A 16590-nucleotide genomic window follows, 5' to 3' on the forward strand; every position below is an offset into this window, starting at 1 on the left:
CGGCTCCACACACGGGGACGGGTGAGTGCACTGATTCACTGCACCCCGCGCTGGTAATGACGCGCGGGGAGCAGTGAATACAGCCGCACATGATCACTCCAGGCTGTAATTGCCAGGGGTGATCATGCCGGCTCTTTACTATGCGCGCGTCCCCGCTCGTCCTCCCGCCCACCTGTCAGTGCCGGCTTCAGCGCTGAGAGATGGGCGGGAGGATGGGCGTGCATATGTAATGAGCGGGCCCACGTGGTCACGAGCAGGCGCTGCTGCTGCCTGCTCGTGCCCCCGATGACCCGCAGCACCCTCATTCCCAGCCGCAGCCCTATAGTCAGACCATAAGACGCACCCCCAACTTTCCCCCAACATTTGGGGGGAAAAAAGTGCGTCTTATGGTCCGAAAAATACGGTATGTGGGGCAGTAAGAGGAGCACTGTTATTGTACCACACAGCAGATGCAGTAATACGGGCACATATGGCAGCAGTGGCTCAGTATTGGGGTATCAGGAGTATGAGGGGTTTGTGCAGGTCGGAAACAGATGGGGTCTGGGCTGGAAATGTGAGAAGTCAGATGAGTCTGTGTTGTAATTTCTGCAGATGAGCCCTGGCTGCAGAAGTCGTCATGTCGGGCTGGGCCAGAAAGAAAAAACAAGAAAAGTGAATGACTCCATCAGAAAGAACATTAGCTGTAAGTCACCACCTATAACTGTACTATAATCTCTCACATGTACTGTAGGACCGATATCTACCACTATATGGTCACCATATGGCGGTAATATCAGTGGTAGCCTTTGTGTAGATTTATTTTCAGTAATATGCAGTCATCTTCTAAGGTATACCTGTATACCCATTATTAAAGAGTGCTACCATAGTTGTTACCTGGATAGTGGCCGAATCAGGTGCCCCCCCCCTCCCGAGCTACGCCACTGAATTGGGAGAAGCCCTATTAATCCACTATGTCAAGTGTTGTGTTAGTCTTTTTCCTGTGCCGTGATGACCCTCACCTAATTTTTGTTGAATGTCATATAACTCTGTATTTCTAAATTACTTCTCCTTTTTCCCTCTGCCTATGTAATTCTAAACCATAATCAATTTAGGAACCAGAAGGATCAGGATGAACAATATAAGTAGCAGGCAATGCCGCACCTGAAGGCGATGTGGAAGGTTCACTGATTATATGAAACGAAACAAAAAAAAAACACAAGACAGAAAAATTATACAAAATATCTTTTTTTTTGTGTGAAAAATATTCAAAAATTTTACAACAAAGACATTTATGTATATGAATGGGAGAGGGGAGGTTTATAATAAATTAATGAACAGTAGGAGGTAACATCCATGCAACAGTACAAAAGTTAAAAAAAAACTTTGTGAAAGTTATAAAATGTTTCCTGAAATTCTTCAAAATGAAGTTTCCTATCTCACATTGATAAAAACTGATTTTTTGATCAGATTTTCATCCACTTTTCATTTGTGTACCTGCTTTTACCATCAGTGTATCATCTATTTTTTCATAATCAATATAATATATAAAAATATATTTTTCAAGCACTGGGATAACACATGGATGACATGTGCTGTCTGAATTAAAATGACCCGTAGACTGGAATGTGTGATTTTGATTCGTCCATCATATCAAAATCACACGTCTTTGTAAAAAAATTAAAAAAAAAATAAAAATAAAAAATATTTACCCACTGAAAAGACCCCCCCAAACATGTAAACAATGCCATAGACTGTAAGGTGTACACATTCTATTATTTGAAAGCACAGAACATGTATGTGAATTACGGACCTCGGATTGAGCCCTAAATGTGTAAGGGGCACTTTGCACACTACGACATCGCAAGCAGATGCTTACGATGCCGAGCGCGATAGTCCCCGCCCCCGTCACAGCTGCGATATCATGGTGATAGCTGCCGTAGCGAACATTATCGCTACGGCAGCTTCACATGCACTCACCTGCCCTGCGACGTCGCTTTGGCCGGCGAACCGCTTCCTTATTAAGGGGGCGGGTCGTGCGGCGTCATAGCGACGTCACACGGCAGGCGGCCAAAAGAAGCGGAGGGGCGGAGCTGAGCGGGACGTAAACATCTTGCCCACCTCCGTCCTTCCGCATAGCCGGCGTGAGCCGCAGGACGCAGGTAAGGTGATGTTACTCGCTCCTGCGGCTTCACAGACAGCGATGTGTGCTGCCGCAGGAACGAGGAACAACATCGTAACATCGGTCCTTCCGAAATTATGGAAATGACCGACGCTACACCGATGATACGATTTGGACGTTTTTGCGCTCCTTAATCGTATCAAAAATGATTTACACACTACGATATCGACTGCAACGCCGGATGTGCATCACTTTCGATTTGACCCCACCGACATCGCAGCTGCGATGTCGTAGTGTGCAAAGTGCCTCTTAGTCTTATTCCACGGTTGCTACTCAGAATTTTCCTGCTCTAAGAATCTCTTCTGCAGCTTTTTTTCCAGGTTTGAAATGTTGGCTTTTTTTAAGACACTAAAAAGTCGAGGGAGCAGGGGGTGATCTGGGTCTTTGTCTTTGAAATCCCTTAATAGATTTCTAACCCTTCTTTGGGAGACAGGCCTTCTTCCTTTGTGGTTATAAATGCTGTTTTCCAGTTTTCGGAAGGTGCTGTTGGAAATATTGAGACTCACGATAAAATCTATGACAAGCTTGTCACATTCTTCATCACCTGCGGGTAGAGTAAAGGATAAAAATATAAGTCGTCAGCAAAAGATGGCTGCAATGGTGGAAGCTTAAAGGGGTTTTCCCATGAACAAAGTTAAGTTTAAAGTTGATTTTAATCAATGGATCTTGGAATGATAATAATTTCCACAATTGGATATCTTTATATAAAATGTTCCTGTGCTGAGATAATCTTATAAATGTGCCCCTGCTATGTACTGTGTAATGGCTGTGTCTGACTGTACAGGACACATTCTGACCATACCATATCTCCTGGGCAGGGGAGGAAGTAAGAGTATAAAGATTTTACTGGATGGGATTACAGCTGATTCTTCTTGTGAGGTAAAGCATTTCACTGCCTATTTTTAAAAAAATCTTTTCCTCAAAGACAGAATTATTTGTGATTCCTTGCTGTAATGTCTACATACTTTTTTATTTCTTCCTTGCCCAGGAGACATGGTATGACCAGACCATGTTTTTGTACGGTCAGACACAGCCATTACACAGTACATAGCAGGGAGACATTTATAAGATTATATCAGCACAGGAACACTTTTTTTTAAACACGTCCAATAATGGAACTTATTATTTTTCCAAGATCTATTGATTAAAATGAACTTTGCTCATGGGACAACCCCTTTAAAATCTTTTAATCACCCCCACAACTCAAATGCAGTTCTATGAATGGGTCTTTAAATAGGATATAGACAGAACTGTCTCCTACCTGACTACTCATGCTTTGCTATTTTAAGTCCATCCACCATGATTTACACTACAACTCTGCTTGCTAAGCTATATCAATAAATGTACATTTTTTTGTTATTTCTCCATCACTCACCTTCCTCTTCTTTGTCTTCCTGCACATTGCACTGTGGATCTTTGACGCAGTAGTGGCCACTATGGTGGTAGCCAGGCTGGCACTCACATACCCTGTTGTGGGTGCAATTGCACTCGTATTTTACTTGTTCTCCTTCCTGACAGATGACATTGCAGAATCTGCATTTGTCCAGGTAATTCCAGTACTGGGTATAATGTTCCTCTGGGCACGTTTTGCACACGGTGTCTGTTTTAGAGGAGCAATGTTGTTCCACGTAGGTCCCCGGCGGGCACTTCTTACATGTAAGGGTCTCGCCTGTTTCATCCGTCCATTCATAGGTGGGTGTAGACTGGTTTGCTGTTGCTATGGTTACAAGAAATAAACTTGCCACAACCTGCGCATAAAAGAGCAACAACGCGTTAGCGTCAATATCCCCCAAATTATCTGTCATTCATTTATGCCTGTAATTACAGCAAAGGCGATAGACAAAATGTCTGTGGTTAATCCCCCTCCCAATTTACACCATGCTAAAAACTACCTAAGGCTATGTGCGCACTTACCGGATTTTGCCGCGGATTTTCCGCGGATTTGCTGCATGTTTCGCTGCAGAAAATGTTCATAACATCTCTGCAGTGAATCACCAGCAGATCCTATGGAGAAAAAAAATCCTGTGCGCACTGGGCGGAATTTGACAGCTGCATGTTTTGCTGCGGGAATCCCGCAGCAAAAACAAGTGCATGTCACTTCTTTTCTGCACATCGCTGCGGGATTTCACTCCATTGACTCCAATGTTAATCATGAAATCCCGCAGGGAATAACGCAGGCAGCAAATTCTGTGCGGTTCACTGCGTTTTCCTGCGTTATTCCCTGCGGTATTTCGCGGTTTACCTCCGGTAATGTACATCGCCTGTCTGCGGTTTGCAGGGAAGTGATGTCATTACAGGAAGAGGAAGCCGTGCAGAGTAAACACACACAGATCACAGACACAGAACACATCACAGACATAGAACACATAGACACAGACACATAGAACACACATAGAAAGAAAACGGAAAAATAGAAAACAAAGAACGTGGGCTCCGCTGTATTTTTACCTTCCAGCCGAGGTAAGCACACAGCGGCGGCCCGGTATTCTCAGGCTGGGGAGGGAGAGGGGCAGGGTTAATGTCCCCCGCCTCACTCCCCCTCCCGCAGCCGAGAATATCAGCCGCAGCTGCCCCGGCACTGTCGCATGCATTATGCGGCAGTACCGGCGTGTCCTCGGCTCTTCTTGCCACCGTGTAGCAGTGGCAGCAAGGTAATACAAGGGGTTAATGGTGGTGGGGGACCACCGCCATTAACTCCAGGCTTGATCATGGCAGCGTCTATGTGACAGCTGACATGATCAACCCGTAAGTAAAGTGAAAAAAACACAGACACCGAAAAATCCTTTATTTTAAATAAAACAAACAAGCCTCGTTCACCCTTTTATTAACCCCTCCCGCACCAAAGCTCCGGCGTAATCCACCTCTCCGGCGTAATCCACAGGTCCTGCGCTGCTTCCATCCAGCCGCAACTGTCACAGACACAGCGCTGAATGAAAGCAGCAGACAGCAGAGGTAATTACTGGTCATTTCCCACGGCCGGTAATGTGAACTCACTGCCGACCGTGGGAAATGCAGCGATCTGTCCTCTATCTATCTATCCCTCTGTCTGTCTATCTATCTATCTATCCCTCTATCTATCCCTCTGTCTATCTATCTATCCCTCTATCTATTCTTCTGTCTATCTACTATCTCAGAATTAAATTACTTTTTTTTTTTTTTTTTCAATATGCTTTATTGCATTGAATGCAATAAAGCACATCCCAACCCGCACGCGGCAAAACCGCGGCAATACCGCGAATAATACCACGGTAAAACCGCAGCAAACCGCATGCGGTTTTCGGGTGCGGTTTCCCGCGGTTTTTTACCGCGGGTGCGGTAATCTTTGAGAGCATGCGGAATTTTCTCAAGAAAATTCCATTTCCCAGTGCGCACAAGGCCTTAGACACGGAGTTTCGGTTAAAAAAAAAATATAAATATCTGGGGTGGTAGTATAGCTGGCACCCTCGTCGGAAGGGGTCCACAAAGTGAATGATGCCCTATACATCTGGGGTCCCCCACTACCAGCTTTCTACAATTATGCAGGAGATTAGGAACAATTTTTTAAGAGATCTTTCTCGAAAATCTTTGCTAAAGTGCCATGTTAAAAAGGGCACATATGGGCATCTCATCCCGATTGGTCAAGCTGGGAGCTTTATATGCATGACTACGATCCTGCGAAATCCATGCGATCTTTCGCAGGTCTTGCTGTAGCAGCCGGGCCGCAACCATCAGTTTGGTAAATGCTAGACGTAGCATAGCACAAAGAAGGGGCAGATCGGGAACAGGTGTAGTGCGCCCCCATTGTGACTCTGGATTTCCTCTGATGTGATTGATCTTTGTCCATATACGGGGTCAATAAGCAACCCCAGTGCTGTCTGGATCATTACAATAGACACCATATCAGCCATCAATTAAATGCACCATAGATAGGACAGTATACTGATCTATCCAATGTATGCAGACATATATACATGCACATATATATATATATATATATATATATATATATATATATATATATATATATACACACACATATATATACATACACATATATATTATATTATATATATATATATATATATATATATATATATATATATATATATATATATATATACACACACACACACACACACACAACCTTGCACGATGCTGAAGTTGGTTTCTTATTCGTCCAGTTTCTTATTCGGGGCTGAAGTTGGTTTCTTATTCGTCAGTTTCTTATTCGGCAATTTAGTTTTTTCAGTTTTTTATGCATTTAACAACAAAAATAACACATGACAATAATAAAATACAATGCACTGATGTGCGCTAATATAAATACACTCAAAATCAGCTGCAAAAATTATAAAACTGGCAAAAAAATGGGCATCAAAGTGGGCACCAAAGTATGTTAGTGAAAGGGTTAAATGGCTTTGGGCCACTGATCTAACACCAGAATTGCATATCTAGTGATGCCTCTAATCAAACTGAAGTGACTCCAGCCTGGCCCAAAGGGGTTCTGGGCATCAGAACTGGCATCAAAGTGGGCACACAGACAATTTTCACAGATTTGAATAAGTAACTGGTGTTTTTCAGGGGTTAAATGGCTTTGGGCCACTGATCTCACACCATATTTACATACCTAGTGATGCCACACATCAAATTCAGATCACTCCAGCCTGGCCCAAACAGTTTCTGGGCATCAGAACTGGCATCAAAGTGGGCAAAACCTCCGTTTTCACAGATTTGAATAAGTAACTGGTGTTTTTGAGGGGTTAAATGGCTTTAAGCCACTGATCTCACACCACATTTACATACCTAGTGATGCCACACATCAAATTCAGATCACTGCAGCCTGGCCCAAACAGGTTCTGGGCATCAGAACTGGCATCAAAGTGGGCACACAGCCAATTTTCACAGATTTGAATAAGTAACTGGTGTTTTTGAGGGGTTAAATGGCTTTGGGCCACTGATCTCACACCACATTTACATACCTAGTGATGCCACACATCAAATTCAGATCACTCCAGCCTGGCCCAAACAGGTACTGGGCATCAGAACTGGCATCAAAGTGGGCAAAATCGCAGTTTCACAGATTTGAATAAGTAACTGGTGTTTTTGCGGGGTTAAATGGCTTTGGGCCACTGATCTAACACCAAATTTACATACCTAGTGATGCCACACATCAAATTCAGATCACTCCAGCCTGGCCCAAACAGGTTCTGGGCATCAGAACTGGCATCAAAGTGTGCAAAACCCCAGTTTTACAGATTTGAATAAGTAACTGGTGTTTTTGAGGGGTTAAATGGCTTTGGGCCACTGATCTAACACCACATTTACATACCTAGTGATGACACACATCAAATTCAGATCACTCCAGCCTGGCCCAAACAGGTTCTGGGCATCAGAACTGGCATCAAAGTGTGCAAAACCCCAGTTTTACAGATTTGAATAAGTAACTGGTGTTTTTGAGGGGTTAAATGGCTTTGGGCCACTGATCTCACACCACATTTACATACCTAGTGATGCCACACATCAAATTTAGATCACTCCAGCCTGGCCCAAACAGGTTCTCGGCATCAGAACTGGCATCAAAGTGGGCACACAGCCAATTTTCACAGATTTGAATAAGTAACTGGTGTTTTTGAGGGGTTAAATGGCTTTGGGCCACTGATCTCACACTACATTTACATACCTAGTGATGCCACACATCAAATTCAGATCACTCCAGCCTGGCCCAAACAGGTTCTGGGCATCAGAACTGGCATCAAAGTTGGCAAAATCTCAGTTTTCACAGATTTGAATAAGTAACTGGTGTTTTTGCGGGGTTAAATGGCTTTGGGCCACTGATCTAACACCAAATTTACATACCTAGTGATGCCACACATCAAATTCAGATCACTCCAGCCTGGCCCAAACAGTTTCTGGGCATCAGAACTGGCATCAAAGTGGGCAAAACCTCAGTTTTCACAGATTTGAATAAGTAACTGGTGTTTTTGAGGGGTTAAATGGCTTTGGGCCACTGATCTCACACCACATTTACATACCTTGTGTTGCCACACATTAAATTCAGATCACTCCAGCCTGGCCCAAACAGGTTCTGGGCATCAGAACTGGCATCAAAGTGGGCAAAACCCCAGTTTTCACAGATTTGAATAAGTAACTGGTGTTTTTGAGGGGTTAAATGGCTTTGGGCCACTGATCTCACATCACATTTACATACCTAGTGATGTCGCACATCAAATTCAGATCACTCCAGCCGTGCCCAAACAGGTTCTGGGCATCAGAACTGGCATCAAAGTTGTCAAAATTGCAGTTTTCACAGATTTGAATAAGTAACTGGTGTTTTTGAGGGGTTAAATGGCTTTGGGCCACTGATCTAACACCAAATTTACATACCTAGTGATGCCACACATCAAATTCAGATCACTCCAGCCTGGCCCAAACAGGTTCTGGGCATCAGAACTGGCATCAAAGTGGGCAAAACCCCCAGTTTTACAGATTTGAATAAGTAACTGGTGTTTTTGAGGGGTTAAATGGCTTTAAGCCACTGATCTCACACCACATTTACATACCTAGTGATGCCACACATCAAATTCAGATCACTGCAGCCTGGCTCAAACAGGTTCTGGGCATCAGAACTGGCATCAAAGTGGGCACACAGCCAATTTTCACAGATTTGAATAAGTAACTGGTGTTTTTGAGGGGTTAAATGGCTTTGGGCCACTGATCTCACACCACATTTACATACCTAGTGATGACACACATCAATATCAGATCACTCCAGCCTGGCCCAAACAGGTTCTGGGCATCAGAACTGGCATCAAAGTGGCCAAAACCACAGTTTTCATAGATTTGAATAAGTAACTGGTGTTTTTGAGGGGTTAAATGGCTTTGGGCCACTGATCTCACACTACATTTACATACCTAGTGATGCCACACATCAAATTCAGATCACTCCAGCCTGGCCCAAACAGGTTCTGGGCATCAGAACTGGCATCAAAGTGGGCAAAACCCCAGTTTTCACAGATTTGAATAAGTAACTGGTGTTTTTGAGGGGTTAAATGGCTTTGGGCCACTGATCTCACACCACATTTACATACCTAGTGTTGAATTTGATGTGTGGCATCACTAGGTATGTAAATGTGGTGTGAGATCAGTGGCCCAAAGCCATTTAACCCCTCAAAAACACCAGTTACTTATTCAAATCTGTGAAAATTGGCTGTGTGCCCACTTTGATGCCAGTTCTGATGCCCAGAACCTGTTTGGGCCAGGCTGGAGTGATCTGAATTTGATGTGTGGCATCACTAGGTATGTAAATGTGGTGTGAGATCAGTGGCCCAGTCATTTAACCCCTCAAAAACATCAGTTACTTATTCAAATCTGTGAAAACTGGGTTTTTGCCTACTTTGATGCCAGTTCTGATGCCCAGAAACTGTTTGGGCCAGGCTGGAGTGATCTGAATTTGATGTGTGGCATCACTAGGTATGTAAATATGGTGTGAGATCAGTGGCCCGAAGCCAATTAACCCCTGAAAAACACCAGTTACTTATTCAAATCTGTGAAAATTGGCTGTGTGCCCACTTTGATGCCAGTTCTGATGCCCAGAACCTGTTTGGGCCAGGCTGGAGTGATCTGAATTTGATGTGTGGCATCACTAGGTATGTAACTGTGGTGTGAGATCAGTGGCCCAAAGCCATTTAACCCCTCAAAAACACCAGTTACTTATTCAAATCTGTAAAACTAGGTTTTTGCCCACTTTGATGCCAGTTCTGATGCCCAGAACCTGTGTGGGCCAGGCTGGAGTGATCTGAATTTGATGTGTGGCATCACTAGGTATGTAAATTTGGTGTGAGATCAGTGGCCCAAAGCCATTTAACCCCTCAAAATTATCAGTTACTTATTCAAATCTGTGAAAACTGGGTTTTTGCCCACTTTGATGCCAGTTCTGATGCCCAGAACCTGTTTGGGCCAGGCTGTAGTGATCTGAATTTGATGTGTGGCATCACTAGGTATGTAAGTGTGGTGTAAGATCAGTGGCCCAAAGCCATTTAACCCCTCAAAAACACCAGTTACTTATTCAAATCTGTGAAAATTGGCTGTGTGCCCACTTTGATGCCAGTTCTGATGCCCAGAACCTGTGTGGGCCAGGCTGGAGTGATCTGAATTTGATGTGTGGCATCACTAGGTATGTAAATGTGGTGTGAGATCAGTGGCCCAAAGCCATTTAACCCCTCATAAACACCAATTACTTATTCAAATCTGTAAAACTGGGGTTTTGCACACTTTGATGCCAGTTCTGATGCCCAGTACCTGTTTGGGCCAGGCTGTAGTGATCTGAGTTTGATGTGTGTCATCACTAGGTATGTAAATGTGGTGTGAGATCAGTGGCCCAAAGCCATTTAACCCCTCAAAAACACCAGTTACTTATTCAAATCTGTGAAAATTGGCTGTGTGCCCACTTTGATGCCAGTTCTGATGCCCAGAACCACTTTGGGCCAGGCTGGAGTCACTTCAGTTTGATTAGAGGCATCACTAGATATGCAATTGTGGTGTTAGATCAGTGGCCCAAAGCCATTTAACCCTTTCACTAACATACTTTGGTGCCCACTTTGATGCCCATTTTTATGCCAGTTTTATAATTTTTGCAGCTGATTTTGAGTGTATTTATATTAGCGCACATCAGTGCATTGTATTTTATTATTGTCATGTGTTATTTTTGTTGTTAAATGCATAAAAAGCTGAAAAAACTAAATTGCCGAATAAGAAACTGACGAATAAGAAACCAACTTCAGCCCCGAATAAGAAACTGGACGAATAAGAAACCAACTTCAGCATTGTCAACCTTGCAGTATATCTATATCATTTGCATACCATGCAAGTATCCATAGGTACTGACTCTAGGCCAACTCTGTGACATCTCACCCCTAAGGCCGGATTTTTGTATATAACTAAAGCCAGTGCTATACTGGCACTATCAGGCTGATTTTATACATACCTGTAATGGTCAGCTCGGATGTTTAGGTTTTGAAATCCAAGAAAGTAAAGTTTATAAAATTAGCTGCTTGTTGAGTGACAGCAGCTGAGGAGCAGATAATATATTCATAGTTATTCCCTCCCCCGTTAGAATTAGCATGAGTATTATACAGACTATTCACTTTGTCTCTTGCAGGACCTGTGTGAGGTCATACACATGTGACCAGAAGGGGCGGAGCCTCAGCCAACAAAGCTGGATACCAGGTCACATGGGTATGACCTCACCACAGGTCCTGCAACAGACAAAGTGAATCGTTTGTATAATACTTATGCTAATTCTATCAGGGGGAGGGGATAACTATGAATATATTATCTGCTGCTTTGCTGCTGCCACTCAACAAGCAGCTAATTTTATAAAACTTTAATTTCTTGGATTTCAAAACCTATACATCCGAGCTGACCACTGCAGGTATGTATAGAATCAGCCTGATAGTGGCTGTATAGCACTGGCTTTAACTTATATACAACAATCCCGGTGATTGGTTCCCTTTAAGGGTATGTTCCCATGTTGCAAATTTGTTTCTGGTTTTTCTGCACCTAAAACTGCATCTTTTGGCAGGAAAAACGCTGCAGAAAAAAAACCTGTGTTTTGCATGTTTTTGATGCTTTTTTTATGCATTGCGATAGGAAAAAATGCTGGGAAAAACAGAGAAACAACATGTCAATTGTGTGGTGCAGTTTTTTTCTGCACCAAAATCTGCAACATATGCACAGCAAGTCACGATGTTCATAGACTTTGCCGAGATGTGTTTTCCTTTGCAGATTGATCAAACTCTGAAAGAAAAAACACAAAAAAATGGAAAAAACCACCCCGCAGTGTGTTCACAGAGCCTTACAGTATCAGAAAAACCTATGAAATCCAGAAATCTCATGCACACACAAACACTTTTTTTTCCTGACTGCTTGTTTTTTGCAAGAAGCATGTCAATTCTTTCAGCGGTTTAGCCGCCGTTTTTCACCAATACAAAGCAATGAGGAAGAGCAAAAACGCTGAAAAAACGCAGGTTATTTCCTGTCTATGAGGTTTTGTTACAAAACGCCCTGTGTGAACATAGCCTTATAGAAACACCGACACCACTTCTGCATTTTTCACCCACTGCTGGTTTTGGCTACAAATACGGAGGTAAAAAACTCACGAAATACTCAATGTGTGCACGTGGCATTAGAGGGAACATTCCCCCGGGATCTGTGGAAATGGTTGCGATTTGCAGTGTAAAAAATGATTTCTATGCTGCAATAACATCCGTTGCAATTAAAGAGGTTGGCCACTACTTTTACTTTGATGGCCTTTCATTAAAGTGATCAATGTCTGATCGGCTGGAGTCTGACGCCCTGCACCCCCACTGATCAGACGTCCTCTTTGTGACTCCGGTGGGAGCAGGTGGCCAAAAATGCTCAGTTTCGGAGCTGCCCCATCTTCTGATCGTGGCCGTGTACTGCACCTCCGCTTTCTATTGATTTGAATGGGAGGTGGATGCGCAGTACGCGGCCACTATCAGAAAACGAGGCAGCTTAGGCTACGTTCATATGCAGTGGACGCACTGCAGGGAAACAACCGTTTCCCCTGCAAGACCATGTGGACAATTGTAATGGCTGTACTACAAGTGAGACAATTGTTTCCTAGCAAGACTAAAATAATTGTGCAAAAAAAAAACTGTGGAAAAACCGCAGCTTGTGAACGCAGCCTTAAGCCAGATTTACATAATCGTATTTCACACTCTGAGCAGGGACCATGATGCAGGCCCAGCCACGGTTGTCCTGACCTGAACTCAACAGCCTCTTATATCTCTCTGAAGTTGTCAAGTTTGGGTGAAGAGACTGCGACCAGCCCATGCATGGTGATCTGTACTTGGACAGCAAAACATGGATGTGTGAATCTCACCATTCCGATTGTTGCTTTTAGCAGAGAAAACTGTGGCCAGACAGCCCTGCTGGCAACGTATCTCTAGAGAATAAAAGGTTTGTGAGTTTATCCGATCTTCACCCCCCTTCAAGGAAGGTTCAGCAGGTCTCCAAGCACATTACAGGTTCAGACAAAATTATTCTTCTGTGTATGGGGAACTTAAAGGGAATCTGTCAACAACATTTGCCCTAGGCTAGTGTGGCGCCCCTGCGGCTTCAGGCGCCACAGGGTACTGCACCTCAATCAAGGTGCAGTATTCATCTCGGATGCGGAGGAGGTAGTCCCCGGTAACAACCACAACCCCAACCAACACATAACACAGCGGTTCTGTCACTGGGACGGGACTAGGGTAGGAGCTGGGTTAGCCATCATGAGGTATGGGACCTCATGCCTACTAGTCAGGAACCCGGGAGGTGGGGCTTCCACAAGGGGAAGTTAGTATCCGGACAGTGTCCGTGTGAGGTCGCACTTGGGAAGAGCAGCAGACAATGAACAGTTCGGGGCACGTGGTCTGGAGCTGAAGGCTCGACCAGGGGTCTTAGGAAAAGAGGGGTAATCCCAGGGTTCGCTAGGAGTGCATCAGGCACCTGTGACCCGTTCCACGGCCCAGGAGCTGAGGTGGAGGGTGACCATTGAAAGGAGACTAACAGAAGGGACTACCGAAGTATCCGGGATAGGCTGGAGCCCATCACAGCGGGGATCGGTACCTTCTGACAGCTGCATATGTAAGCAGTGAGTAAAGAGACCTTGAACTGCACCTCTTGTGTCTACCCGTTATTGCCGGCGCCCACACCATCGCGTCCCCAGCGCTGTCAGCGTCTGAGACACTACCACCACCATCATCCTCCTTGGGCCACAGCTCTGCTTGTGGAGAGCTGAACCATCCGAGCTGCGTTGTCATCTGCCCCAGCCGAGAAGTCCCGCAGCGGCCATGGCGTCACAAGCAACTACCCTCATTGTCCCCAGCCATTTTATTGACACCCGGGGTCACGGAACCGGGCAAGGCCACCGCGGCGTCCCAGGAGAAGCACCGCGGCCAGGCAGCGAGTGGTTTACACTGCCCTATTTCACCACTATCCGGTGCCCTACTGAGCAGAACTTCGTATTTTAATAATTTGCAAATTAGCCTTCCAAATGTACCGGTTGGCGTACTTGTATTCCTCGGCTCTTCTTAGCTTTCCCCCGCCTGCGCTGCTCTATGGACAGTGGAGAATAGAGGTGACGGACTCCAAAGACATTCAGATAGGGAATTTAGTTTGTGAGCCCCAATGGGGACAGTGTTGCAAATGTATATGAAGTGCTGTGGAATCAATAGTGCTATGTAAGTGAATAAATATTATTGTTATTATTGTACTACGGAAGAAGCCATTGTATGCACTGTCTATCAAGTATTGGAGAGCACCACCCACTGGAAGAAGCAAAAAAAAAAAAAAAAAAGTCACGAACTGCAAGTGCACAGATTTCATCCCCCACCATGGCACTTGCAGTCTTACTTTGTATGAATACAATGAATTTCTGCACATTGTGGCACCAGATAGTTGCAAAGAGGTATTAATGGAAATGTTATGTTTTAAACTGCACTAACTCTGCTAGCCTGGAGCAAATGTTACTGAAACCTTCCCTTTAAGACTGATGACAAAGATGACCAAAGCAGTTTGATCTACCACTGATCTGCAGATAAATATTGTATGTGTATGGCTGTAAGTATGACTGTGGAATCAGACGATTCAGAGTTTGATCATAACCTGTACCCATGGCCGGCACACGCATTACTGCCTTTATATTTGTACTAAGACCGAGCTCACATGAGCGTATAAAAATATTGGTATGATTTTCATCCAGAAAAGTACTACAATTTTTTTCTCACTTATCATCTGTATATAAGCTGTTTTTTTTTAATCAGCAGCTATCAATCATTTAGTTTCCTATACTACAGAATTGCAATATATCTGTAAAAATCGGACGCTGTACTGTGGCTCTATGGCATCCGATTTCAGAGTAAAATCAAAAGATGATGCGATTTTTTTTTCTCAGACCAAACCGGTATGACAAAAAAAATGTTCATCAGCACTGCCTCATTGAATAACATTTTTTTTATTGGATTGCACTGGTCTGATTTATACGGGGGTGTGAGCGAGCCCTAAGGGTGCGTGCCCACAATCAGGAATAGCGGCGTTTTGGTCACAGCGTATTTTCCTTGCGTCCAGTGGTCTGATTTATACGGGGGTGTGAGTGAGCCCTAACGGTGCGTGCCCACAATCAGGAATAGCGGCATTTTGGTCACAGCGTATTTTCCTTGCGTCCAATAAGCTGTGTTGTGCACTACAAGCACAGTGGATAATATTTCTAGAAATCTCATGACACTGTGCTTCTTTTTTCCACAGTATAAACTGACCTGAGACGTGGCTTCACGAGCCGCAGCATGTCAATTTATGCTGCGGAGACGCGAGTGTTCTCAGCGAAAATGTGCTGCACCAAGAACGCTGATTATGGGCACGGATGTAGCGTTCTCCCACGGAGAACATTCGCGTCTCTCCAAGAGAAGACGCTGTATCTAGAACACAGCATGTTCGGATTGTGAGCACGTACACGAAGACTGCAAGAAATATCAATATCAGTATATAAACAGATACATGTGATGTGTGCACATTGCATTTTGACCACAATGTGAAAACAAGGTCTTACTAAGCACTTCTCTAACAGTTCTCTGACGGCTACGCCGAGTGTTGTGGTTCTAGAAAAGCTTGAAAACAGAATTTATAAGACTGAGCGTGAGAAAACTTCTTACCTGGACTGTGCTGGAGTAATTCATCTTGTTGCTGTCAATCATGTGCTCCTCATCTCAGGTGACAGGGGGGCAGGAGAGCCTGGAGCAGAGAACAGATGTCATTGTGAAAACAGACAGACAACCCTGACCCAAACATTACATTAGTGGTAGAGAAGTATTAGGCAGCTGTGCTCTCCGTCCCCTCCTCACGCTGCACTCTACTTCTACACTGCGCTCACTTCCTTAGCCCCCACCCTCCATTACTCATTCTGGGCTGCACTCACCTTCTGAGCTCTAGGGTTCGCTGAGACCCAGATAGTTATATAGCCAGACCCTTATTTTTGCGTGAGTCACACACAGCATGTGATCGGGAATTCCCCAAAAAGATCGTAGGTGGAGGTACCCACCCACCAATAATAAGCATGTATGATCTAACAAGTTACATACCCCTTACATTTAAGTACGTATCCACCTTTTATGTTATATATATATATATATATATATATATATATATATATATATATACACACACATACATATAGATATATATATATACACACACACACACACACACACTTTATCCTGAACGACCAAGCCAAAACGTAACCAGTCCTGATCGGACTGAAGAAAAAAATCGCAGCATGCTGCATTTGTCTGCGAGTCTCAGATTACTCACCCCTATACAAGTCTATGGGGGCGAGAAAAATATCAGACTGCTATCGGATGACATCCAAGGGCAGTGTGATCCACGCACAGGCTGAC

At 44.1% G+C, this 16590-nt stretch overlaps 1 protein-coding gene across 1 annotated transcript; it reads right to left on the reverse strand.

Moving 5' to 3' along the window:
* Nucleotides 1-1240: 1240 nt before the first annotated feature.
* On the reverse strand, nucleotides 1241-16064 carry TNFRSF6B (TNF receptor superfamily member 6b). Its single transcript, XM_075347806.1, has 3 exons — nucleotides 15850-16064; nucleotides 3534-3906; nucleotides 1241-2702 (listed from the first exon to the last, which is right to left on the reverse strand). Exons 1-3 carry the CDS (start codon nucleotides 15889-15891, stop codon nucleotides 2428-2430), a joined length of 690 nt encoding a protein of 229 aa, XP_075203921.1. The 5' UTR covers nucleotides 15892-16064; the 3' UTR covers nucleotides 1241-2427.
* Nucleotides 16065-16590: the final 526 nt, after the last annotated feature.

Source organism: Anomaloglossus baeobatrachus, chromosome 5 (genome assembly GCF_048569485.1).
Source record: "Anomaloglossus baeobatrachus isolate aAnoBae1 chromosome 5, aAnoBae1.hap1, whole genome shotgun sequence".
Lineage (NCBI taxonomy): Eukaryota > Metazoa > Chordata > Amphibia > Anura > Aromobatidae > Anomaloglossus > Anomaloglossus baeobatrachus.

Coding starts and splice junctions, on each gene's coding strand:
- TNFRSF6B (XM_075347806.1), bottom strand. CDS start 15,891: ATGATTGACAGCAACAAGATGAATTACTCCAGCACAGTCCAG. Junction 3,907..15,849: donor ATTACTCCAGCACAGTCCAG/GTAAGAAGTTTT, acceptor TTTTATGCGCAG/GTTGTGGCAAGTTTATTTCT. Junction 2,703..3,533: donor GGAAGACAAAGAAGAGGAAG/GTGAGTGATGGA, acceptor CTCTACCCGCAG/GTGATGAAGAATGTGACAAG.